Source organism: Stegastes partitus, unplaced genomic scaffold (assembly GCF_000690725.1).
Source record: "Stegastes partitus isolate 25-593 unplaced genomic scaffold, Stegastes_partitus-1.0.2 Scaffold46, whole genome shotgun sequence".
NCBI lineage: Eukaryota > Metazoa > Chordata > Actinopteri > Pomacentridae > Stegastes > Stegastes partitus.
In genome coordinates, this window is record NW_007577777.1 from 341,458 (window position 1) to 366,534 (window position 25,077).

The 25,077-nt window shown below is 42.2% G+C and overlaps 2 protein-coding genes across 3 annotated transcripts; both read left to right on the forward strand.

Annotated features, from left to right (window-relative positions):
• Nucleotides 1-808: 808 nt before the first annotated feature.
• Nucleotides 809-18,181, forward strand: nup153 (nucleoporin 153). 2 transcript variants are annotated; one of them, XM_008306576.1, is made up of 22 exons: nt 809-937; nt 4,565-4,790; nt 4,940-5,215; nt 6,260-6,399; nt 7,275-7,403; nt 7,670-7,786; nt 7,936-7,980; nt 8,136-8,189; nt 9,547-9,687; nt 9,799-9,851; nt 10,288-10,423; nt 10,531-10,698; nt 10,786-10,884; nt 10,970-11,054; nt 11,147-11,248; nt 11,350-11,997; nt 12,179-12,358; nt 12,591-13,523; nt 14,647-15,081; nt 15,266-15,484; nt 15,626-15,809; nt 16,502-18,181. In XM_008306576.1, exons 1-22 carry the CDS (start codon nt 809-811, stop codon nt 16,587-16,589), a joined length of 4,587 nt encoding a protein of 1,528 aa, XP_008304798.1. In that variant the 3' UTR covers nt 16,590-18,181. The 2 variants fall into 2 exon arrangements, with proteins under 2 accessions (XP_008304798.1, XP_008304805.1); XM_008306583.1 differs by having other exon boundaries at nt 837-937; nt 4,568-4,790.
• A 2,508-nt stretch (nt 18,182-20,689) lies between these two features.
• LOC103376217 (tektin-4-like) lies at nt 20,690-23,286 on the forward strand. Its single transcript, XM_008306595.1, has 9 exons — nt 20,690-20,747; nt 20,917-21,079; nt 21,264-21,389; nt 21,522-21,724; nt 22,014-22,257; nt 22,397-22,504; nt 22,613-22,756; nt 22,867-22,946; nt 23,047-23,286. Exons 1-9 carry the CDS (start codon nt 20,743-20,745, stop codon nt 23,243-23,245), a joined length of 1,272 nt encoding a protein of 423 aa, XP_008304817.1. The 5' UTR covers nt 20,690-20,742; the 3' UTR covers nt 23,246-23,286.
• The last annotated feature ends 1,791 nt before the right edge of the window (nt 23,287-25,077 follow it).

Below are 25,077 nucleotides of genomic sequence, written 5' to 3' on the forward strand. Positions count from 1 at the left end.
AAGAGAATAATCAGTGATGAATCTCACATCCTGTAGACTGAGTGGGCTGCTCCCATCAGGTGGAAGATACAGAATTCTGCAGTATGAATTTGAATCAGTAGAGGTTGCTCATACTGTTGCCCATATCATTGTTTTTTTTTTTTTTAGATATTTATATATGTGTACTATTAATTATGCTATCTATCTATCTATCTATCTATCTATCTATCTATCTATCTATCTATCTATCTATCTATCTATCTATCTATCTATCTATCTATCTATCTGTACTCTTAACATCTTCATTATACTTTGCTGATTTTGAGATTCACTCTGGGTTTAACAACAGTACATGTGAGACAAAATGAGGTTAATTTTGTGGTCTATAAAGCATCAGAAATACTGACCTGTGCCACATCTTTCACGTATTGTCTCAACTAAATATATAATTTTCAATTATGTAACAAGATTTTAAAAAATGGAAATCTTTCCATTTGTGAAACTGAGACCAGACTATTCACAAGTGATTCATTTATCATCAAAATTGTTGGAGATGTTAATTTTCACTTGAATATTTTGATCTCTGCTTCGTGTCAGTATTTGTTCAAGCCTCTACCACAGACTGTAAAAAATAAAAAATAATAATAAAAAGAAGCTCCACTAAAATGTCTAGATTTTGCTTGTCGTTGAAAAAAAAATAAAAAATAAAAAAGCTGATCACTTATCACAAAATAGCCTCATGTTAGTGCCATGTGGTGAGACATGCCTCCTTTGTTAGATTCAGCTACTACATTTCCCAGAGTTCCCCTGTGAGTGGCCGCCGTGCTGGATGACAGCTATCCGGCGCCGAAACACCGATAGACACTCAGACGAAAGAGCCATGGCGGCCACGGGTGGAGGGAAAATTAGAAGCAGGAGATATCACATCGCCTCTAAACCTTACGCCAAGAGTAAACAGGTAAACCGAGTAAAAGTTTTCGCGTTAAAAGCACAAATCGAAGAGGTTATGACGACTGCAGTGCTAGTATCTCGCAGCTCTTGTTATTGTTTTGTTGGAGACATTTTATGGCCTGCCGTTAGCGCTCGTGGCCTCCACGCGCTGCTAGCATGTTCAGGAAATGCTAATGATTTAGCAAGCTGGCTTATAGCTTAGCAAAACCAGGCGGACTTGACAGGTCAAATCACGGCGTTGTGTGTCGATTAGGCCCGATAACCAGTATCTGTTTAGTTGCCAGTGCGCAGGCGACAAGCCCAGATAACCAACCTTGTGCTACTTCGCTAGTTCTTAGCTGTTAGCGAAGTTAGCGGAAAGCAAGGAAGTAGAATTCTACGTATTAGCCGTTGTAGCTAATGCGAGCTAGCAAGTTAGCATCGGCGAGCAACGCATTGTTGTCTTAGGTTCATAAGTTTAAAGGCATCGCACCGTTGCAGGTAGACGTGACATGATCATTTGGCTCTAAATTGTGCCTCCCCACAGCTACGCATACCGGTCTTTGGTGCAAAGACATTTTAATATTGTGTCGCTGCCCTGTTGGGGAAACATTTTAGATGTTAGCTACCGTTAGCCAAATCTCAGCCAGTTGAATTGCGCAGGAAACGTTGGCTGACTGGAGCCCACATGGTTGCCTGAATGGATTCACTTGCTGCTTGGACACCAGTGTTGATGACTTTGAAACCCGTGCGTTATGTTAACAGTAGACAAGACGTGGGTTTATATGTGGCAGATCCTTTGACCCATTTGTCATCACTAAGAAAATTCTAGCAAACCACAAGTTTGTTGATGTAAATGGCAACCGGCTCTCACTGGAGGGACACATTAAATGGGAAGCTAACCTAAAACGATTTGTCAGCTTGTGTCTCTGACAGCACTCTATATGTTGAGTGTTTTACAATCAGTTGATTAGTATTTACTAGCAAAAGGATGTCAAATAGACCCAAATGGCAGTTTTTAGGTTCGCCGACTAGGCTATATTTTGAATGGAGAGGAAATGCTTACATACACAGCTGACATCAGTTATGCATATAAATGCAGACTTCACCCACATGTTCGAGCCAAACATGTACTGTTACAAAATATGATCAAAGTGACAGTGATTTATACAAGCAAAATATTCCAAGATTAAGTTGGTCAGTTATTGTATTTGTTCGGCATTGTTGGTTTTAGCATGGTTACCTCTTTGTGAGATTCTTAGTCGACAGTTATTGATGGAAATGGAGTCAGAAAACATTCTAAGCAGTATAACAGTTCAGCAACATTACAAACTACCTCCTATAAAATACAATGTATTACCTCTCTACAACTGTTTGGATAAAAACTGCACATTGTCATTTAGTGCAGGTCTAAGGCTGATGTTTAACTCCATTAGTTTTGGATAAGACTTAATAAGCTGTCAGCTGAGTAAATATTAGAGCTTCGTCTAGTATTTTACTTTTAGCAATACATTGTGCACAAAGCAGTCCTGTCGTTTCTCTTACAAATGCTGCTGATGCTGCATGTTGTGGCAGTGTTATGGTAAATCCGCTTGACACTATATCCCACTTCATCATCAGCCCAACTTTGATTTAGTAAGAATTTATTGTATATATTTGACCAAAAAAAGAAAATTTTATGCACAATGTTGAAATTTAAATAGATGGCTTTCATGCCACCAAAAAGCAAATACAATAACTCTTAAACTAGTATTTTGTTTGAATAAATATTAAAATGAATTCAGCATTTCTTCAGTCATGTCACATAGCGGTCATAGTTAGATTTTGTTATGCTCATATATTGATTTTGAAGCAAATCATTTTAAAATGTTTCAACGTCTTTGAAATTACAGGTGAAGTCCAGTCAGCCAAAAACAATAATTATCCAAATCTCAGCGACAGTTGTTTAAACGATGGTCTTAGCTTTTCTTCAGTAGCTTGGTTTACACAACACTGCTGGATAATAGGCAGAAGGAGCTTGAAGAGACATGCAGTGTTTGTACCATTGCTGCCTTCAGTCACCTCCGAATTTCTGTTATTGCTTGCAAGTTGAAAGTGAGAGTTTTCTGTCAGAACTGACTGAACACCTTTATGTCTCAATAACTTGATCAGATGTAAGAGCTCACAGCAACAACATTCATTCATGTGTTTTTTTTTTTGTTTGTTTGTTTGTTTTTCCTTGAAAAGCTAAATGCACTGATCTGGTCAGGTATTGTCATATTCAGTCAAATGCTCTGTGTGTTTTCCAGCTCAGCGTGATAGCTTCTCAAGAGTGAGGCTGCAATTGTTCATACGACTTTATAGGTCTCTGTTAGTCACATGACCATGTCCACAGCAGAAAACCCTTAAATCCCTATGACAATCGCTTTTGTAACGCTGGGTAAAAACCAGCCCTATGGTGGCTATTTCACTCATTCATGACTTGTTAATGTTTGGTGTATTTGCACATAGGGTAAAGTTCAGTGTGGTCCACAGGTGTAAATCATAGATAAGCAGAAACCAAGAGGCACATATGGCTGTTATCAGGTGTTGAAAGCTGCCGCGGGGTCCATGTGAAGAGAGGCACCGACTAACTAGCACCTTTATTCATCTTTTGTCCTATCCAACTATTTTCTTAGCGCAACATAGGACAGCATTGCTCTAATCTGAAGACATCCAAGAAGAGTCCCAGCACCAGACTTGGAATTAAGGAAATTATATAAATACATTTGTACCTACATAGCCTTATTTACTCCCCCCCAATGCATCATTTTCTTTAACAGGCCATTGCATTAATGTAATAAATGTTGTTTCTTGGCTGTTCTCCCATACTCCCCTGCTGCAACCTCACATTTGTTCTATTCAATCAAGATATCATGAATTAGGTCTTTCATATTAGTTAGCCCTTTAAGACAGTGTTTAAGAAAAGTGCCTTAAATGTGGAATGTATTTTCGGGAGGTTGCTACAGCTTATAGGTTTTCCAGAAGAGAGCTTGCTAGATACTAAAATCCTGGAAACGCAGTTACATTCTGTGCGTCGTGTAGGAGATGGGAGTCATCCGTATTGACTGGAATTCATCCAGTATTAGACCTCAGTTCAGTGCAGACCAGCGTCACTTGCTCAGTGTTTCGTAGAAGCGTTCACAGTGCCTGACCCACTTTCTGTCATACTGAGCGTGTGTTTTGTTTTGTACTTGGAAAGAAAAATAGTCTCTCCCTGCAAGTGGGGCTGTGCAGTTGATTCAAATAATAAAATACACTGTTGATTGCTGTATTTTGCTAATCACAAGAGTTAATTATCTTATGTAATTTTCACAGGGCCTCAAAAGAAATTTTGCAGAGTTGTTTTGCCACAAAGTCATTATTGTTTTTGGACACCACAAATACAAGCATCAGTATTTAATTTTTTCTAGGTGTTAGAAGTTGAGAAATACAGCCACAAGACCCAGCAAAGAAAACTTTTTACATGCACTACATTTATCCAGTGTGAATTGTCTGTGGATTTTTTTCTACTGTAAAGGACACAGATAATGTCTTGAGTTGATGGTTCTTTGGTTTTTATATACATTTGTCTCCGTCTGTCACTCATCTCATCCCCTGTTCACGGCTTCCTCTCCCTTGTTCATGTTTTTATCAGCAGCAGTCAGGCCTCATCAGTCGAGTGACAGACACAGTAAAGAGCATCGTTCCTTCCTGGCTGCAGAAATACTTTAAGAATGAAGATGCTCCTGAAGGAGCAGAGGCTGTACAGGGGACAAACCGGAACTGCCAGCCACCACCACCTCCTCCTCCTAATGGCAGCGAAGAGGGACCTCCTCCCCTTGATGGACGCGACTCCCCGGAGCCTAGCACCAGTAACACAGGTGAGGGAATATTTGGTTTCTTCGGTCATCCATAAGGCTCGCTGGGGGATTTTATACCCCTTGCATGAGCGTGAACCAGATGTTTTCATGGCAGTTTTTATTCAACTCTACCACCATGCTCACCTTTGGCTCCTTTCTCTCCGGAACAGAGCCCTCAACCAGCCGGGCATCCCTGAACTTTCAGGAATATGTACTCTTACGACCTCCTCTGAGTCGCTCTCACCTCCACTTTACCCCGCTGGATCCCTCTGCCCCAACCCTGGGGGCCTCCAGCAGCCTCTTCTCCCAGCCCTCCACCTCCTCAGCTCCAGGACCTTTTTCCACAGGCTTCTCCTTGGTGAAAGAAATCAAGGACAACCTCTCACAACATGAAGATGATAACATCTCCACCACAAGCGGATTCTCCTCCCGCGCATCTGACAAAGGTAGATCCTTACCATTTAAGCCAAGACCATTCTTTTCAAATAGATTTGATTATTTATTGGTTTTTAAAGGTATGATGGCAACATCTAGTTGAATTAATCAAGTCTTAAACAAATGGCTGGATGTAACATGGCTTCTTTAACAATCAACGCACAGCTACCCTCCATGGTGGGGAACTGTAATTAAACAACTGAAATTAAAATGCTGTCAGCTGACTTAAGGAATGTTTTCAGTCTTTTATTTCCACAGGGGATCTGTTAGACTTTGCACCTCAGTATTTAGTTCCTGAGATCAATGTTATGCAGACAAATTGGTCTCTGTGTTCACACTGTTTGGTTTCTGTTCAAAGTATCGATTTAGACTCATGGCCACGACCACACACACTAGCATTCAGCACAATGTGCATAGTTTGCATAAATTAGCATGGGCAGGCTGATATATAAACCATGTGCTTATTTCAGGACTGCACCTTTGATTGCTGACTTTAAAGTAATTTGTTGGATGAAACCAAGCATTGTGCGTGGCTGCCTTCGTTTAACACCTTTACCCAAACATACAGTCACACGCAGCTAGTAAACTGATAACCAAATGAAGAAAAGTATCTAAACACTGATTTTTATTACAAGCTGGTAATCCAACATGATTAATTATTCATCAAAATCAGTTGTAAGTTATTCTCAGACAAGGATATTTATTCTCAGTGCATCATTGCTGACATCTAACGTTACCAGAATTGACATTAAGATGGTGGCATGAGACCATGTGACAGGCTGACAACTTGCAACTGTACTAGTGAGATGTGGAAGCAGTCAAGCATGTGAATACAGTCTGTCTGGAATAACTTCAGAATTTACAATAATGACCCCTAAGAAGTCGAGTACCATGCTATGAAGCACAAAGTGTCTGAAGATTTTCCAAATGTTCCAGTTGAGGGAAAACTACCTGCAAAGGCGATTGAATACCAAGACTGCTTAGATGGATGAATTCACTGGTACTCTACAAAGTGTCTGAGATTTCTAAAGGTTTCAGTGTCTCCTTTTTTTCAGATGTCCCCACTTCCAAAACGGCGTCACTTCCTCAGCTTTGGTCCCCAGAGACAGACAGAACAAACTCTGGGCCTCAGCCCTCCCAGTCCAGTCTGAAAAAGCCTGCTTTCAACCTGTCCGTCTTTGGAACCTCCTCCAACGTGAGTATCTGCCTGTCCATCAAGAGTCTGTCAGCATGTACCACCAGTGAAAGGCTTTATAAAAGAAACAGAACTGCAAAGCTTGGAATTTTAGCAACTTAGGATTTCAGCCTCTTAAATATAAAGTTTCACTCTAGAATTGAAACTGGTGAATGAGACCCGCATGTCAAAGTCATATAAACTACAGATGCACTGATCAGTGGTTTTAGATGTGTGGTTAAATGTTGATAAATCAAGTTTTAGCTTAAATTATTAAGAATTGACAGCAAAATCTGTGATATTGTCACACATCACAGAGGTGCACAGTATCTTCAGTTGTTCATACAGTTTTACCTGTGTGATCAGTACGTTGTGCATCTACTCCTAGTTACATGGCAGCATACCAAGCAACACAAGTCTGTCAACCCATAGCAAGTAGCCGCCTTTTGTGTGCAGTGTGACTCAGATTTTAACAATGTAAGAACAAACGGATGATGAGAATTATCAAAACAAAATACAGAGTGACACCTAAAACAAGTTTGAGCTTGTCAGATGTGTTTAAGAGTATTTAGACATTACAGTTAATAGCTACCATTTTAAGCCACCGGAGATGGTAACCTATTTACGTCTTTTAAGAACAACATTTGTCAGAACTTATCTAGCAGAAGTATGCCTTTGTCCTCATGTGGGTGCAGAAGTTCAAATATCTTTGATTATTGACGGCATCGTAGTTTGCTGTTTAACTTGTGCAATTGATTTGTTTTTTGATTTTCTTACGCATTGCAAAAACATGTAAAGTAGTTCATATGTAGTAGTTCAATGCCAGTGATTTGAAATATGATTTTAAAAAAATTACTTTGACCTAATTGATTTTAACATAACCCTCTCTTCTCCAGTCCACATTAAACAGCACAGTGCTGAACTCCAGCCAGCTTGGAGATTCACCGTTCTATCCCGGGAAGACCACGTACGGTGGAGCAGCTGCAGTCAGAAGTTCCCGAACTCGTCCTGGAACACCGTACCAAGTGAGCTACTGCGGTTTATGTGCAGCGTAGAAACTTGTGTATCAAGGCGAACAGTGCTTCAGTTTTTATCTAGAAATAAAAAATACAGAAGTGAACCAGCACACTTAGTTCTATTCAGTCTACGCATGCATTTACAGGGTGTCCGAGCTGGTAAGGTTTTGTAAGTAAGCCGTTAAATTCTGACGCTGACTTCACAGCGTCGGTGTGACTGAAGTGTGAATGTTATTGATTTAACTGAACACTAAATTAGCTCATCTGATATGCAGGCTCCAGTGAGGAGACAGATCAAGGCCAAGCCTGCTGGTGCTCAGCCCTGTGGGGTGACCAGCGCCACAGCCAGACGCATCCTGCAGTCCTTGGAGCGCATGTCGAGCCCACTGGCTGTGAGTAAACACCAGACATACACCTTCATCTCAGAGATTTGTATGCTATAGAATATGCTGGCAGTGAACTCAGAAATGCAAGATTGTTGTCATAATGTCCTGGCAGGTTTCTCTAACATAGCTGCATTTTTATTTCTCTTCATCTCCAGGATGCTAAGAGAATCCCTGCTGCAGCCTCATCCCCCCGATCACCAGTAAGTGTTTTTAATGTTTTACACGTCATTATCGTCACGTGTTTTACAGTGCAAACACATGACGTGATGATGACAAAGAATGCAGGTTAACATCAAATACTGATCGCACAAAATTCTGCCAATAAAAGTCCTCTCACATGAGCTTTTTTCTGCAGTCAGTGGATGGCATGAATCTAGATGCTTCACATTTCCAGTCCAAAAAGAAACGGGTAAGTACGAAACTTAAAATTCCTGTGGTCAAATTCCTTCACGTCTTGTCCATCAAAAATTGAACTTGCTCATTGCTGTCTCCATTTAGCTGCGTTTTTCTGATTGTATGATCACAGTGTTGCATGTCCTCGTATGACTTAACACGTATGTATGCCGATCAACAACGGAGCTTCGTGTTGTGTGTGCTGTGTGGTGCGCTTAGGGATGTGAACAGGGATATCATTGTACAAACCCACTAGCACTTGTTGCGGTTTGTCTTTCTGCCATTTCCTGTCCGACTGCCTGCTGGCCTCCTTTACACTCATTAACAGGACTGTTCTCAGCTGTTCACCACTGTGTGTGTGTGTGTTTAGGTACAACTGTATTTATGAGGGCCACTCTGTTTCAGACCATTGCAGTTTGGCTAATTCTAAAGTTATTAGACCACATCAAAGGGCTGTTTGAGGATTAAGGCTTGATTTTAGGAGCATTGTTGGAATTAGGTTTAGGTAGGACACTTTGTTCTGATGGTTAAGGTAAGGGGAAAGGGAATACTTTACTGAATGTACTACAAAGACAGCTATCCAACCCTGTGTACATACACTTGTGGGCAAAACTCTGCTGGACGGATGTATGAAAGTGTGTTGGTGTGCTGTGTCTTAAGTGTAGTCCATTGTTGACTTGTGCCAGTTGTGGACTGGACTAGTCCTCAGTAATAACTGTCAGGCATTCCCAGCTGTGACAGCTGCTTTGTAAAGGATAAAACAATGGTGTATTGACCGTCCCAGGTCCAAAACAAGAAAACCCGCCATCCAGCTGTGGCTTTAATGACTGATCGCTGTGTCACCTTGGCAGGGTTCAGACTATATCCCAACCATTTAAGTTGTGCCCATTGAACCAATAGCAGTCTTTCACTTAAACAGTCTTGATACAGATCCCTTATTTTGCTGTTGTAAAAATAAAGTTAGCAGTCCTCTCTGGTAAAGAAGTGATGTAGTGGAGAGATTTTATCGGAAATCTGGTTTGTCATTTCTGTACCACAGTGTCCAGTTAACCAGCAGATACATTGGTACTAATAAATACAGAATGTTGCTGATATATTGGTCTGGCTCTGGTTCTGCAAATCTAAAATGAAATGTTATTGCTCTGGGACATAGTTTTATGTGTAAATAGTTGAGAGGAATACACTGTCTAAATGCCTAATTGCAATGATTTGATCCTTTTGTGTTTTAATTGCGTTTTTACATCCATTGAGTTCTGTGGCATGATGACGTTCGCTGTGTAACACAGTAAGACTATGAGTGAAGCCCTGCCAACTTTGGCGCCTTCTGATGTGAATTTTAATCCATACTTTCTTTTACAATTTCTTAAATCCAGATGGAGTCAACCCTCCCCCCGGTGCAGAAGCTTGTTGTTCCTGCCACAGCATCTGTGTCAGGAAATCGCTCTGTGTCCTTCAGGGCCACTTTGACCCCTGGAGGAGTGAGCCGAACTCTGGACAGGACCATGAGAGAGACAGTTAGTAGCACAGTGCTGCATTATTTTCTACCACGCCATGTTTCTTCTGTATCAAATGTCGCCGAATGTGCCTGATGAAAACTAATTTTGTTTTTGCATTTTTCCCCACAGCCCACAAGACAATCACCACAACTACCTGAAGCAACCCCTGGTCCATCGCAAAGGTAAGACACGGCTGCTCAGGTGGCACAAGTTTGAGTCACTACTCTCTTTGAAAATAATAAATTGAGCACATCATTGGTGGTTCTGTTGCTTTTCCATGTGGATTTCCTGTTTAGTAAACTTAGTGTGTCTGTGTGTGTGGGGGTTTGTTTTCTGCTTGTTTGTTTTGCACATTGTGTCACTGGGAAACAGTTATTTCCCTGGATTTACCTGATCGTTATTCTCTAATCTTTCTGTATTGAAAGATTTGAGGAATATCACAGGGGAGGAGCTTCTCCATTTAACAGCATAATCCCAAGTATCTTCAAACTAACAAACCTACAGGACCAAGTCACAGCATCCCTTGTGTGGAGTTGTTATTGAGTTTAGATGCCAAACTGCTTTGTCTGCGTTCTATATGTTTGTGTACTTACTAAATTTGCTTTACTTGTCTTCTAGCACAATGAGTTCTAGCGGCCCAGTCTATCCTCTGTCCAGCACACCTGCAGCCAGCAGCGTGGGCTCCGGAGGCGGCAAGATGAAGAGAGAAAGGAGCAGTGCACGACCCTCCTCCAAACACCAGGAAGATGATGAGGTGAGAGCTTTTCATGTCCAAAAGTCATCTTTTGTTGGTTATTAATCCTGTTAATCCTTAAAGCTACCATAAATATTGTGATATATTTGCTTGTTTTCTGATCATAGGTGGCTGAAGTACCAGACCTCCCAACCATTTCACTTCCCATCAGCACATCTGCCTTGCCCACCTTCAGCTTCTCCTCTCCCCTGCCGCCCATCACCACCTCCACTACCGTTAGCTCCACCCCCAAGATCATGGCTGTTACTCCTGCTAAGGAAACTGTCATAAATAAGGTCTGTCTTAAAACGGTCTGATTATACTCTGCTGATAAAACAAGTTTCATGGTATACAACATTTTGCTAATTCACTTTTCTCCCCAGGATCCACCAAAGGCCTCAACACCCCCATGTGTACCTTTTACATTTTCCTCCCCAATTGTCAAAGCCACTGCTGCTAGCCCACCTTCCTTTTCCCCTTCTGTAAGTAAATATTTTATGTCTTTCTCACCAGTTTCTAGATTGCAACAGTTACATAGGTGATAACAATGGCCTTTCTTCTTTGTAGGCTGGATTTACTTTCAGTGCCCCTGTGGCAAAATTAGGTCCCTCCATGTTAAATGGAAAGCTGGCCACACCCATAGCGGCAGCAGGTAAGAGTTTTCTTGCAGTTGGCCAGTTGCGACCTGTGTCAGCTTAGAAAATTTAAACTCAGTTTTGATCTTTGTGTTTCCTTGTTTTACAGTGAAGCCATCAACAAACAAAAGCACAGAAGACTTTGAAGGACCTTTCAAACCAGCCAAAGCCCTGAAGCAGGGCAGTGTGCTGGATCTTCTCAAAGCACCTGGTTAGAATCTTTGCGATCCTTTAATGTTTTTCATGGTTGAGCATTATTCCTCGACTGAAACATGGAGTTCATTGCTTTAATTCTTTGTCTGCTCTTTCCAGGCTTTGCCTCTCCTGTTGCTCAGATTTCCCCAAGCCCAGACGCTGCACCCCAGCAAACGTCTACACAATCCACTGCCTCCTCCTCCACCTCTACAACCTCCTCCTCCCTCGCTGCTTCAACAGGGTTCGGTAGTTTGTTCAAAGCCTCAACAGACTGGAGCTGCGATGTCTGCTTGGTTTCGAACAAGTCATCAGACACAAAGTGTGTTTGCTGTGCTGCCCCACAGCCTAACTCATCCAAATCTACGGACAGTAAACAATCCCCTGCCACCTCGGCTGGGCAGGAGAGCAGCAACACGAACACCACCTCCACCACTACAACCACAACAGGGTTTGGCACAATGTTTTCCAAACCTGCAGGAACCTGGGAGTGTGATACGTGTCTTGTTCATAACAAACCTGATGCAGTAAAGTGTGTGGCCTGTGAAACGGCCAAACCCGGGACAGGGCTCAAACCCTCACTGACTCTTCCGTCTGCCTTCTCAACTGTAAAGACTGTATCTGCTCCTGCGGCTCCTGTTTCTACAGGGTTCAGCGGATTTGGAGACAAATTCAAAAAACCCGAGGGTGCATGGGAATGTGATACATGTATGGTACAGAACAAGGCAGAGGACACTAAGTGTGTGGCTTGCACGAATCCTAAACCAGGTAATGAAAGCGTAACCATGGAAATATTGATGTTTATTGTTCTGCAAATTGCTGGATCTTGGCCTTTGGTCATACCACTTCTCCTTTTTCATTCACCAGTGTAATCTCATTAACTGTGTCACTGCCAAAAAAAGAAACTGTTGGTTTGCTGAGTGTCATCCTTTCCTCATCCACTCTGCAGGAGCTTCAGCAGGAGCCTCCTCAGCAGCCAGCAGTGCTCCAGTGTTTGGACTAGGAGACAAGTTCAAGAAGCAAGAGGGAGCCTGGGATTGTGACATCTGTCTACTGCAGAATAAGGCTGCTGATATGCAGTGTGTTGCCTGTCAGGCAGCCAAACCTGGAGCTACTGTGGAGCCCAAGGGTAAAAAAAAATCCCAATTTTGCAATGGCAATATAAGTAGTAATAGAAATCTTAGCCACAATTCTATGCATTTCATTAGAGCTGTATATTAATGCCACCTAAATGTTGTGTTGCCGAATTTATTTGATTGCATCATGCCAGAGAGAGTTTATATTCAGTTTAGCACACCTAACATACACTTTCCAGTGTTTTTGATTTTTGATTTTTTTTGTTATTCTTTGTTTCTCGTCAGCCTTTGGTTCTTCTTTCGGTTCCTCGGCTGGTGCGACTTCAGGCTCCTCTAGCTTTGGCTCTTCTACCTCTAGTTCTGGAGGCTTTAAGTTTGGCACATCAGACAGTTCTTCAGAATCTGGAGGTTTCAAGTTTGGCGGCACGCTTACGGAGTCGTCCTCCTCTTCTTCATCAGGTGGATTCAAATTTGGAGCCCCATTTGGAAGCTCCTCTACAGAAACCACTTCTAAAGACACTACTGCCTCATCAGGGTTCAAATTCGGCAGCTCATCTGAGGGCTTTAAATTTGGGACTGCCACTAGTGATGACAAAAAGTCAGACCAGCCCGCCACAGGTTCTGGGTTTAAGTTTGGAGGCAGCGGCGGGATAGCGTTTGGAACTGGATCATCTAGCACAGAAAGTAACTCTTCTAAGGGCGGATTCACCTTTGGACTGTCAAAACCCGAAGAGAAAACATCAGACGCCACCACAACCTCCTCATCCTGTGTTACTTTCACTCCTCCTTCGTCTTCTCAAGAAAAGAGTGACAGTGTGGCATCTTCAAACGACACCACATCAACAAACACCAACTCAACCACCACAACAACGACCACAACTGGGTCTGTATTTGGGAGACTGGGTGAGCCGACCAACACACCACAAGGGGGCTCTACGTTTGGATCCTTACAGGGAGGCAAGGAGCCGGCTGCCCCCACCTTTACCTTTGGGAAGCCAGAGGAAAAGAAGGAAGCTACCTTCCTTTTCGGTGGTGCAAGTAAGGATGCAGATTCTGCACCAGCACCAGCCGCCACAGGAGGCTTTTCCTTCAGCAAACCCAGCGTTCCAACAGAACAACCTCCACCGCCGTACCCTTTTGGCAAGTCAGCAGACAAGAGCGAAACTTCTACTTCAGAGGCCCAAAAGCCGTCCTTCACTTTTGGACAAAGTTCTACAGGTATTTCTATTCTGTTTTTGTTGTGAGCAGTTTCTTAAAGGAATAGCAGAACTTAGAGTATTAATCTTATTGTCACTGTGAGGCTGCCAGGACCACTTCAGTTTTTGTATAGAGTGCACAGATGAGATAGATTAGTTTGCTTTGGTTGGAGGTTTTGTTTACATGCTGCCTACCAACTAGCTGTTGACTGTAGGTAAATATTTACCGGCAATGACAGTGGTACCAGTCTCACAGAAAGAAAGTATTTTCTAGGGCTGCCACAGTGGTTGGCATAATCCATGACACAAAGATTATGTGCAGCGTTTTGCTTTCATATCACAACATAATTACTTCATCATGACTTGAGTAGTTTCTGACTTCAGTCATTGGTCGGTTGTGCTCAGATTTAGTTTTTGAAAATAGCAGCTGCAGCAGCATCTGATTTGGTTCAGTGTTTAAGTTTCTAAAGGCCCAAGGCCTGGAAAGCATGGGAGTACTTCAAAGTATCGCAGAACAAAAAGGTGGTTTGTACACTGTGTCAGGTTTTGATGTCATCCCACTGCAGCACCAGCACAGTGCACACAAGCACCTGAAAAGAAAACATTCAGGAGCTATTTTGGAAGATGCACCACCAGAAAACAGAAAAATGACTGTAAAGCGTCATCTGCTCGTTCATTAGTATAGAGAAGTTTTTATTGCCTTTTTTTTTTTTTTCTTTGAAGCTGCTCTAAACTCATGGGGCTAAAAAATATCTGAAATGGTCATAGTCAATGGTCAAATTTCACAAATGTCAAAACTATTCTTTCAAAGAAAATTCATTCTTTCAGCCTGCACCATATTTTCTTTGCTTTTATACATTTATCTTGCTCAGTTATGTGCTATGACCTCAGGACATGGTGGACACACAAATTGAGGTGTCATAGATGTTTTAAAGTGATAATCGAGGGAACCCCATTTATTCTATCATTGTTTCCTTTTGCAGTGAATCTATGTACAGGTACTAAGAACATTGTTAGTTGAAGTAACTCCGCAAAATCTGTGGCAAGAACCAACCACAAGAATAACTTGCGTTGTTTAAACAGTGTGTTAAGTTGAGTGTACTGTTGCTGCTACTTCACTATAAACATGGTCTCTTCCTGAACAGATTCTGCTGCTGCTCCAAAACCAGCATTTTCATTTATGGCTAGTAATCCCACCAGCACCACAGACTCCACAACCTCATCATCCTCCACCCCAACTCCCAGTCTGTTTGGCACCACCACCACCACCGCCGCCACCAGCAGCAGCAGCAGCAGCTCTACACCGGCTCCAGCTCCTTCTGCAGCTCCCAGCACTTTCATGTTCGGTCAGCCTGCTGCAGCCTCCAGTGACGGTCCTCCAGCTAAAGCGTTCGTCTTTGGCCAGAGTCAGGACAGCCAGCCGGCCGCCCCGTCAGCTGCTGCTCTGAACTCGGCTCCAGCCCCAGCTGCAGCTCAGCCCTTCATCTTTGGTGCTCCTGCCAATGCTGCTCCTCCTACTGCTGCTGCTCCGCCGTCCTTCGGTTTTGGAGCAGCAGCACCCTCTGCTGCCTCTTCATCAGGTCTGCACTCATTCTGGCTACTTTGAATCTTTCTCTCTCCTCTGAATTATATTAGACAGAACATGCATTTTTGGGTTTGAACAAGAACTATGAAAAATGTGCAGTAGATATGTTTAAACCTTTACTTTGTTTATAATCCGTACATGTACTTATATTTACCAACCTTTCTCTTTTCCACTAACAGCTGCATCTGCAGCTCCCTCCCCATTTGTATTCAGCTCGGCCCCCTCCAGTGGTTTTGGGGCCAACCAGACTCCTTCATTCGGGGCATCCTTTGGGTCCCCATTCACAGCCACACCTTCCCAGACCCCGGCGTTCGGGGCTAAACCCAACGCTGCCCCCGTCTTTGGACAGCAGGCCAACTCCACACCTGTTTTTGGGGCCGCTGCTAATGCTGCACCAGGTGGGGCACTGTAAACATTGATGTTGTTTTCAAGCTATCTTCAGAGTCGTGTGCTGCCTGACCTTTTGTATAACAAGTATATTTATCACAAGTTGAGTTTATATTTAGTTCAGCCACTTAAATTTGGCATGTTTCCATCAGGTGGAGGATTTCAGTTTGGAGGAGCCAGTGCATTTGGAGCCACCAACAACGCCTCAGGTGTGTTTACCTTTGGAGCTGGATCAGCTGCCTCTCCTGCCCCATCTGCCAACCCCTCCATCGCAAACCAGTCAGGACCACCCGGAGGTGGATTCAACTTTTCACAACCCCCGACATTCAACATTGGGTATGTAACAGGCAATGCACTGTTTTCATACAATGTGTACATCAGAAACACAGTTCAACATGTAGAGTCCAAGTTAGAATAAAGAAACTATGTGGAATACTAAAAACGTCATTCTTGATTTCACCTTTAAATTAAACCATAGCTGGCTACTGATGTATTTCTAAGACGCTATGACGAGCTGCACTCCTTTAATTAGGAGAGCCATGGTGCAGAGCTTAGTGTTGAATTTTGAGCTTTCTTCATATCTATGCCTGAACAGCTTTTGTTGTGATTAACATGCAATTCCCTTTTCAACTATCAAAACGCAGAAACAGGGACAGAAATGTATGTTATTTTGCACGACTAATTGCCCCAAATAAGCTCAGCTGGCACTTGAGGGCAATTTCTGGACAGATCTCAAGTCAACAGTGCAAATGTCATGTCTGATGTACATTTAAGCAGTTTATAGTATGATAGTAAAAGCAGAATTTTAGTTGTACTGTAATATTACCAGTCGATATCATTGTTGAGATGGTGTGTAACGCCAAACTTAAAGAAAATTTTCCCTTTTCAGACTCATTTTGGTGTCAGTTGAACTTGTATTAGTCCCCTCTATGTGAAGTTTTTGATGAGGTCTATCTGTATTTGACAGCTGTTACTGGTGGTGTTGTTGGTTGTGTTGCTTTAATGAAGACGCCTTTTTTTCTTTCCAGGTCAGCTAAATCCTTCACTGCCTCTCCAGCTGGACAGCAAGCAATTGCAGGGCGCAAGATCAAGACAGCGGTGCGGCGCAGGAAGTAGAGCCCCGCGGCCTCGACAAGAAAGTAGACTTGACTTCGACTCGACTGTAACCCCCACTGAAGGCTGAATGAGGTCCTGGAAGGTCTCAACTGGACAAACACTGAAATTGCTTGGCACGTGGAGAAGGAACAAGGCTTGGACGCCCCTCTGTGCTTTTGTTGGACAGACGGGCGTGTATTAGCTGTAGGCTCGGCTGATTATTCAGACGTGTTATCACATGTAGACCAGAGCTGTTAATATGAAAGACCACACAACAGGACTTCACATGAATAAAAATAAAACAAAAAAAAAAACAAAAAACAGTCGACTCAACAGTGACTCTGACTTAGAAAACAACAATCAAGCAAAGACCCCCATGCTCGAAATGAAAAACAAGCAAGACAGTCATATCTATATTTTCAACACCGGCAAATGTCTGCTAGACTTTAGGCATGACTTTTTGTAATAAAATTACAAAGGCAAAAACTGCAAATTTAAAGAGTTGCGAGTGTACACTTATTAATTAGTATGGGTGATCAGGTTATGAGCTGTGATATGCAGAGAGGTAGTGAGAGCTGTGCGGCAAATCTCCAGCGGTGACCCCCGCAAACGATTTAGACTGCTCCTTCACAGGAACCGAGGCGCCGCTGGAGATGTAGCCACGGTGTCAGTGCAGTGTGCTGTATGTACAGGGATGAGCGTGTAATCTTTGTGACGAATGCAGAGTGCTTGTGTTTTTTTCCCCCTCTTATGTACAGACTTGAGGTGTGTTTGGTTTCTTTGTACATGCTGAGGTTGTGTGTCGGTGTGCGTATGAAAACTGAACGACAGAGTTATCGCCTGGGCCGCTAGCCGGCGCCGCCGCAGGTGAGCAAGCAAATGAATGTTTAAAAACAAAACCAGGGGAGGAAGGAAGGAGGGCAGGTTTTGGGAGAGGGGAAAACGCATCCATGCACTGTGGAGGATGGACCGGGCCGGAGGCTTATGCCCTCGTTCTACTCCTTTTAGGACTTTGTAAATGCATAGTTTCGAAACTCTTGTTACATGTTTAATTTTTCTCTGGTTCGCTCCACAACTCTGCTTTTTGTGTCCCCTTGGCTCGCTCTCTCTCTCCATCCCTCCCTCCTCCTGATTCCTTATACTCTCCCTTTATCTCTCTCTCTCTGCCTCTCCCTCTTTATCTCTCTCTCTCTCTCTTAATTGGCCTTTGAATATTATTATAAAAACCTGTAAATAGTGATATTTTTTTTTAATCTGTGAAGTTGAATTTTTGTGTTACAAACTCCGCATTCAGCATTTTTGTCTTTAGAATTTATTATGTAAATTCCTATATTCAAAGTTGCCCGAATCCATTTAAAATGAGCTATAATGCAAATTGGAGAGCCTTTGATGACTAAAGGTATATTGGCTTTTCTGATCCACTTTTGTTTGGACCAAAACCAGTATTGTACAAAGTATTAAGTATATATTTTTCTATTGCGTGTTTAAATGGACGAGGGTGACTTTGGATGATAAGGAAGTCAGTTTAATTTTAAAGCCATGATTATTACTGGATGAGTGATAAAATTAAAACCATGGGTAATTACCATCAATAAAACTAGAAAAAGAATTCATCTCTTCTGTCGTTGATCTTTTCATACCCTCGTTTTTTGAATACCTGCTGATCGGAATCGGCTTATCACACATTAGATATAGATCAGATATAGAGTGGACATTGGACAGTGGCAGTTGTATATTAACAATATATTGCACTTATTATGACAAAGAGGCATTTATGGCTCTGACAGCAGTTGGAAAGAAGCTGTTATTCAGTCTGTTGGTCCTGGTTTTGATGGCCCTGTACCGACGGCAGTAGCTTGAACAGGACATGTCCTGGGTGGTAGGAGTCCTTCAGGATGGTGTTGGCTCTGCTGAGGCAGAAAGAGCCATGAAGGTCTTCCATTGTGGGTAGAGGGCACCCAATGACCTTCTCAGCCATTTTGGTGACCCTCTAAGAAAGACTAATGCTGTAATTATTATAGACTAATCCGTCCCGGTGTGTGTCTGACTGTGAACAGTCTCTAGTTCCAGTGCTGAAGTCTAACTCGTAGATATTTTACAGGTGATCTAGGAATGACCTCTCTCCAGAGTGATTGGATTTTGAGATCAATCAGTGCAACAATAGCTCCACTAGAGGTCAAAGGTCCCTTTTCCAAAAATGCTGTGTACCTTCTAAAGAGTGGAAGGTAAATTTATAGTATTTGGTGCAGATAAGCAACCATGTTGGAGCTTCCTGTTGGTGATGTTACATTTGACCTTAGATGATATTTGAAGGTCAAGATCATACATTTTGACTGAGCTGTAACTTCAAAGCGTTGCAGTATAGACACATTGTTTGTATCAGAAACCATACGTAGGCCTTCCACTGGGGATGTAGCATTTGACCTTAGGTGATATTTCAATGTCAAAAAATGTTGATAAATTTGAAATAACCTGCCATGTATAGGGCGCCGCTTTAGCTCACCTGGTTGAGCTGGCGTCCCATGTACAGGGCTACAGTCCCAATGTGGAGGTCATGAGTTTGAATCCCACTCATGACCCTTTCCCACACGTCCTCCCCCCATTCTTCTCCCCCACTTTCCTGTCTCTCTCTCACTGCACTATCCAATAAAGCTACAAAGGCTAAACAAAATAGATAGTACCTATTTCACCTCGAACAACCAGTCAACCATGATTATTTTAAAAAAAAACAACAAAAAAAAACACCTATGTTGTGGTAAGTTGGATGGAATAAAGGTTTACTGGAGCTCAGTGCCGTCATGGCTGACAGGGGGTAACTACATCCTACCAGATAGGGTCCTCTAGTTATTTTTAATTTGAACAAATTTAAACTTTCAGGGCTTGTCTATGCTGCCCATTGATCAATGTAAACAAACTACTTCTGTCTGCACATTGTAGTTTAAGTGACATTTAATAGCACTGAAGCATCTCTGACCCAAGACTCATGCTGTCTTCCTTGTGCAAGTCACACTTTCAATGGTGTCTCGTGGTAACGCTCCATTGCATGTAAATCAAATCGTAATATCTGTCAGAAAAATTGCAATTTTCCATACATTTTTAAGCTCTAATTGGTACAATCACATACTATGACACAGAAATACAAAGAAATGTTTTATGGCAATATGGAAACAGCTTCTAAATTATTAACCACTGATGGAAGTTTACTGTTAAATTTTCCTGCTTCTACTTATGTCGTTTTCAATTTTCAACAAGAAAACATAAAGAATTTTTTTAATTTTTTTTTTGTCAGAGTTTGTGCATTTGTCACAAGAAAAATAACAGGCAGCATATTAAATTTCTAACCCAATGTCTTTGTAAGGCTTCAGAAAGTGTTGATATTCAAAGAGAATGCCTGTACAGACACTCAGCAGACAGTTTAACAGCTGCACCTAAAACTCATGCAGTCAAATGCAACTTGGGTTTTTATTTTTTTTTAAATCTACTGACATGAGTGTTTTGTTTTGATTTAACTTTATTACAACTGAAAAGTGTTGTTTTATGCTGAGAGGTGTTGCGAATATTGTGCATCCTTGCTGGTGTTCATGGGAGACTTTTACAGTAAGTAGAGTTTTTTTTAGATTGACTTTAATTAACCTAAATACTGCAAACAAACAAACAAATAGTCAAGCGACCATCAGCGCTGAGATCTGCCAGAAACCAAAGGGTCTTGTGCACATGATGTCACTTTATCCCTTGTTTATTATCATATTAATGAAAATGTTCTGTTTTGATGTCTCTGCATCAGCTTGCAGGTCCATTTTTGAGTTTAATTTAAGGCTATGAGCAAGTTTTGTGGCAACGTAGTTAATATGTGAACCTTATCGCTGCACTGACTTCATCGAAATGTGATTGAAAATGTCCCCAGAACGTAATCATGGGCTGTGATTTTACATGTAGATAGATAACAATCATAACAGGATCTTTGTGATTATTATGAGGTTATTTAATTAGGGTAATGGGCTGTGGTGTTTAATGAAAGTCATGTATGTGATTTTTGTATTTAAATGTGCATCCATAGAAACCGAGGACCAGGATTCCGTGTGCTGATGTCACCGTGTGTTGATGTCAACTGAAAGCATCTCAAAAGCAAACCTTTTCCTTCTACTTTCACGTAATCAGTTTCAACCAACCAAACATGTGGTGAGTTCATGTCTTCACTTTATAAATACAGGCTTGTTTTCATGGCATCTTTTTTTAAAAAAACCTGCTCATAGTTCAGTCAGATGCACTGAATACACTTAAGAAAATCATAGAGGATAGATTGTGATTTTGTTTTTATTGCTTCATGAATGTTTTGTCTCACTGTTAGGCAACATCGTGCACCAAAAGAGGACCAGCTGAGGGGGGCCAGACTCACTCTGCCCATCCTGACCAACAGCCGAAGCCTGGTGAGCAGCAGCTCACAGCTTCAGAGGAGCTCCATCCTGAAGCTCGAGGACGAAATAATCTGTCTGGGTGAAGATATTTCTCGGGTAATGAACATCTGCATATTTTAAATATTTTTAAATCAAAAATGTACCTTGGGTTCTTATCTATGTGCTCACAGACCGTTATTAAATCCTTGCTAATATGCAGCTATTTGTGGGATTAACTGCATTTGTGTTCTTTTTTTGTGATTTCTAAGCGCATTAATTAGTTTTTTCTTGGTTTATTCAGATCCCTTCCATCGTGCACGGCGGCATGACTCATCTCAGCTCTCGCCACATGGAGGTCGGTCGATGGCAGGCCCTCATCTCTGAGTGTATTAACCAAGTGAAACGAGAAATCCGTGCTTTGGAGCAGGTACTGCACGCCCCATATCGACAAACTGCACAGTCACTTGTATGAGCTCAAAGAATTCTAGTAAACACTGTTAACTGATGTCACCGTCTTAATGTGTCAATCTCATCTCCAACATTGCTCTTATGTGTTCAGGAGAAAGATGCCACTGAGGGTTATCTTCAGGAGAGGCAGCTGTACGCTCAGCTCATAAACAACTGTGTGGTGCTCAGTAACAGTTTGAGCTCCGCGGACCGACTGAATCCTGTCCTCACTGAGCTGAAGAAAGAGCAACAGCTGATCAGCGAGATCAGTGAACTGCTGCAGAATCAGATCGTTGTCCTGCTCAACAAACAAAGGTCTGACAGAATCAATAAACTATGCCTGAATTATTCCTTGCCATTTACCTCCCCTTAATTTTAAGTGTTCTCATTAGCTGTGTGCCTAATGTATGTTTAAATGTGATACTGGGACAAACTAGCAGGAATGCTTTAATGCTGAGCTGACAAATTTAACCAAATATTTCAACAATGCAGTCACGTTGTTAAAAAAAAAAGTTAATTGTGGAAAGATCTGTGACATAAGAACATAATCAACAGTATATATTTACGTCCTAATGTTGTCTGCAATCCACCTTCTTGTCTGCAGCTCTCTGAAGAACATTCGCACTCAGCTGCTGTCAGATTTTCTCGACAAGAGTGAAGCCATCAAGGTCACCACCAGATGTATCGGCCATCAGCTCAGCTCCAGCCTGCCCGCCATCCAATACAAGCCCGACCACGCGAGCTACGACCAGTGGCTGTCGCGCTGCAGGGAGCTGAAGCAGGCAGCTGATGACCTACTGAAGGACTCTTCAACCTTCAGAGGAAACCTGCGCTTCACCCTGGCCAATGTAAGATCGCCACACTTTAAACCCAAGGCTCACCTGAACGGGCTTTCTAGCCTGAACATTCGCATTGATGTGTTCTTCAAAAGATTATGATTTGTCTGAAATGCTCTCACGTCATTTCTAATACGTGTGTCCATTACAGCTAAAAAACACACAAGAGTGCCAACGCCGCAGCACGGGTGCCTCTATGAGGAAGAAGATCCATAAGTTGCACAAGACCCAGGAGCTACTGATCTGGGAGAGGCACCAGGTCAGTCCACTGATTTTACTCACAACTTTTTACACTGTTAGCCAGAAGCAGAATAGCTCCACTTGACTTTTTCTGTTCCCTCAACATGCTGTGTTTGTCAACCTCCAGATCGGGAATGAGATTTCTGATTTGACAGAAGACGTGTGGAAAGTGGCAGGTCAGATCAGGAACTGTGATTCCAGGATGCATCAGGTCACCAGCCGCCTGGACATCCTCAACCAGAGACCTGGAAATGAGCGCTGCCTGGACCACGTATGTGCTACATTAAACTTAGGCACAGTCACCAAAAAGCTTTAAATGCTCATGTTTGCAGCTGTTATTACTGTGGAAACATGATGACTTTAACCCTGTTTTTCCTCCAGCCTCACATCAGCTTCACACTGGAGAAACGTGACCTGGAAAAAATGTCAGCTGAACTTCGTTCAGTCCTGAAGAACTCTCAGTAAGTCCGTCTATTCACACGAGGAGTCACAATCCTATCTCCCTAATGACACAAACAATAGCAGAATAGAATCCTCACTTCAAACCCTCATCTTTCACAGGCAGGACCTGGCGCTCACACAGCACCGCCTCAAGCTTCTAGAGAGCAAAATAGCTAAAAATGCTCAACACCTGGAGACACAGCAGAGGTGCCAGAACCTGCACCAGAGTTTCCTGCCTCCTCGTGGCAGCACCGTGATCCTCGGCAACAGACCCCAGCTCCACACGGCCCCGGGCTGCTCCAGACCCCAAATTCAGTAGATCAGAGTGCGCTAGTGCTCTACTGCCATCTGGAGGCTTTTCCATGTGGCGTTGCATTTATTAAAAATACCTCCCAGCATACTTTTGGTGGATTGTCTAGAGTCAGGATGCACTTCTTTTTTGGTGTTTTAAGGTGTAAATTAGGTGTTTAGATGACATATTTCAAATCTACTTCATAACATTGATCAAATTAGTAAAAAAAAAATACTATATATGCAGTAATGGACTAAAAAATATGTTGAAAGGTGAAACAAAACTATCCATTCATTCATTATCTGTCCATCACTTATTCCTCACTAGGGTCACAGGGGGCTGGAGTCTATCCCAGCTGACTTAGGGTGAAGGCAGGGGACAGCCTGGACAGGTCACCAGTCTATCACAGGGCTGCACTTAGAGACAGACAACCAAGCACACTCACATTCACACCTACAGACAATTTAGAATCACCAATTAACCTCAACATGTTTTTGGACTGTGTGGGAGGAAGCCGGAGAACCCGGAGAGAACCCACGCTGCACGGGGAGAACATGCAAACTCCACGCAGAAAGATCCTAGGTGTCCTCACCGGGACGCGAACCAGCAACCTCCTGGGAGGCTGCGAGGCAACGGTGCTAACCACCGAGCTACCTTGCAGCTCCGAAACAAAACTAAATTAGACTATATTCATTTGAAATATTTTGGACAGTGGAAACACATTTCTGCTTATAGACTTAACTCAAAGTCTTAAACACTTCATGATACAAAAAAATAAAAATAAAAAAATGAGGTCACCATTGCAAGCAGAGATTGAAAGATGGCTCGCATTAGGTTAGTCTAACTGACTAGCATTTGTCAAGACTTTTAATATAATAGTTCAGTTTTTCGGTGACTGGCACATGTCTTCAAGAGCTTTCCCCAGTTTTTTCTTGCTAAATGGGGACGCTTAAATGAAAAGACTTTTACATGTAATAATGAAAATGCCTGAATTCATCTGCAAGGAGGGTTTGTGGCAAAAGTAAGAAATTTTGTTAAAGATAAATTAGTTTGGGATCTTTATACACACAACTCCAAAACAATAAACCAAATAATCTGCAGAATCATTTAAGAGGGTGATGCGTGATCCTATTTAATGAGGTATTACTCATTATATTTCAGTAAATCCAAATTAATAAATTAGTCAGACTGTTAACACCAACGCCACTTCTTTCCTGCACCTGGCTTTAGATGCATGGGTGCAGATTTTATTTCAACAATAGGATGAGATGCACATCAAGCTGGGGGTCCTTCTGTGTAAACTTTGAGCATCTAACACGTCATTTCCTTCTTTCTGGTAGATGCACCAGTTTATGCATCAGCTTGTGTCTATTCTGCATCTGTTTATGGTGAAAATGCCACAAAATTCAGGTGACACCAGGTGATAGATGGAAATATACTGGAAAATAAAGCAGCGATGCTCTCATGCATTCTGTGCTGCCTCCAAGTATTTGTTCTCCTATTTATTAACTTTCCTAATTTATTATTAACCCTCCTGAATCAACACACACATACATATTTGGCTTGATTTACTCCTAAAACTTATAATGCTGGGGGGGAAGCAACTCTATTAGAGGGGGGAAATGCACTTGTAAATATTAAGGAGGATTAAATCTATATTTTGTTTTAAGTAGATTGTCATTTTAGGGATTTAACACCAGCAGACACCAAAATTATAAAATAAAAGCCTTGTAAGAGTATAAATATATAGTAATATAACGTGCTACTGGTGGTGTTAAATGTTTCTGATAGTTACAGGACAATCACAGCCATGAGACCTGAGGTAAAGCAGTGTGAGCAGGACCGACACCTGCGGCTTG

Bases quoted from the DNA above. Each gene is read 5' to 3' on its own strand.
- nup153 (XM_008306576.1), top strand. From the start codon at position 809: ATGACAGCTATCCGGCGCCGAAACACCGATAGACACTCAGACGAAAGA. The intron at 7,787-7,935 runs GTGAGTAAACAC...CTTCATCTCCAG, and splicing joins GCATGTCGAGCCCACTGGCT to GATGCTAAGAGAATCCCTGC. The intron at 10,424-10,530 runs GTGAGAGCTTTT...TTCTGATCATAG, and splicing joins AACACCAGGAAGATGATGAG to GTGGCTGAAGTACCAGACCT.
- LOC103376217 (XM_008306595.1), top strand. The intron at 22,757-22,866 runs GTATGTGCTACA...TTTTTCCTCCAG, and splicing joins ATGAGCGCTGCCTGGACCAC to CCTCACATCAGCTTCACACT. The intron at 22,947-23,046 runs GTAAGTCCGTCT...CATCTTTCACAG, and splicing joins TCAGTCCTGAAGAACTCTCA to GCAGGACCTGGCGCTCACAC.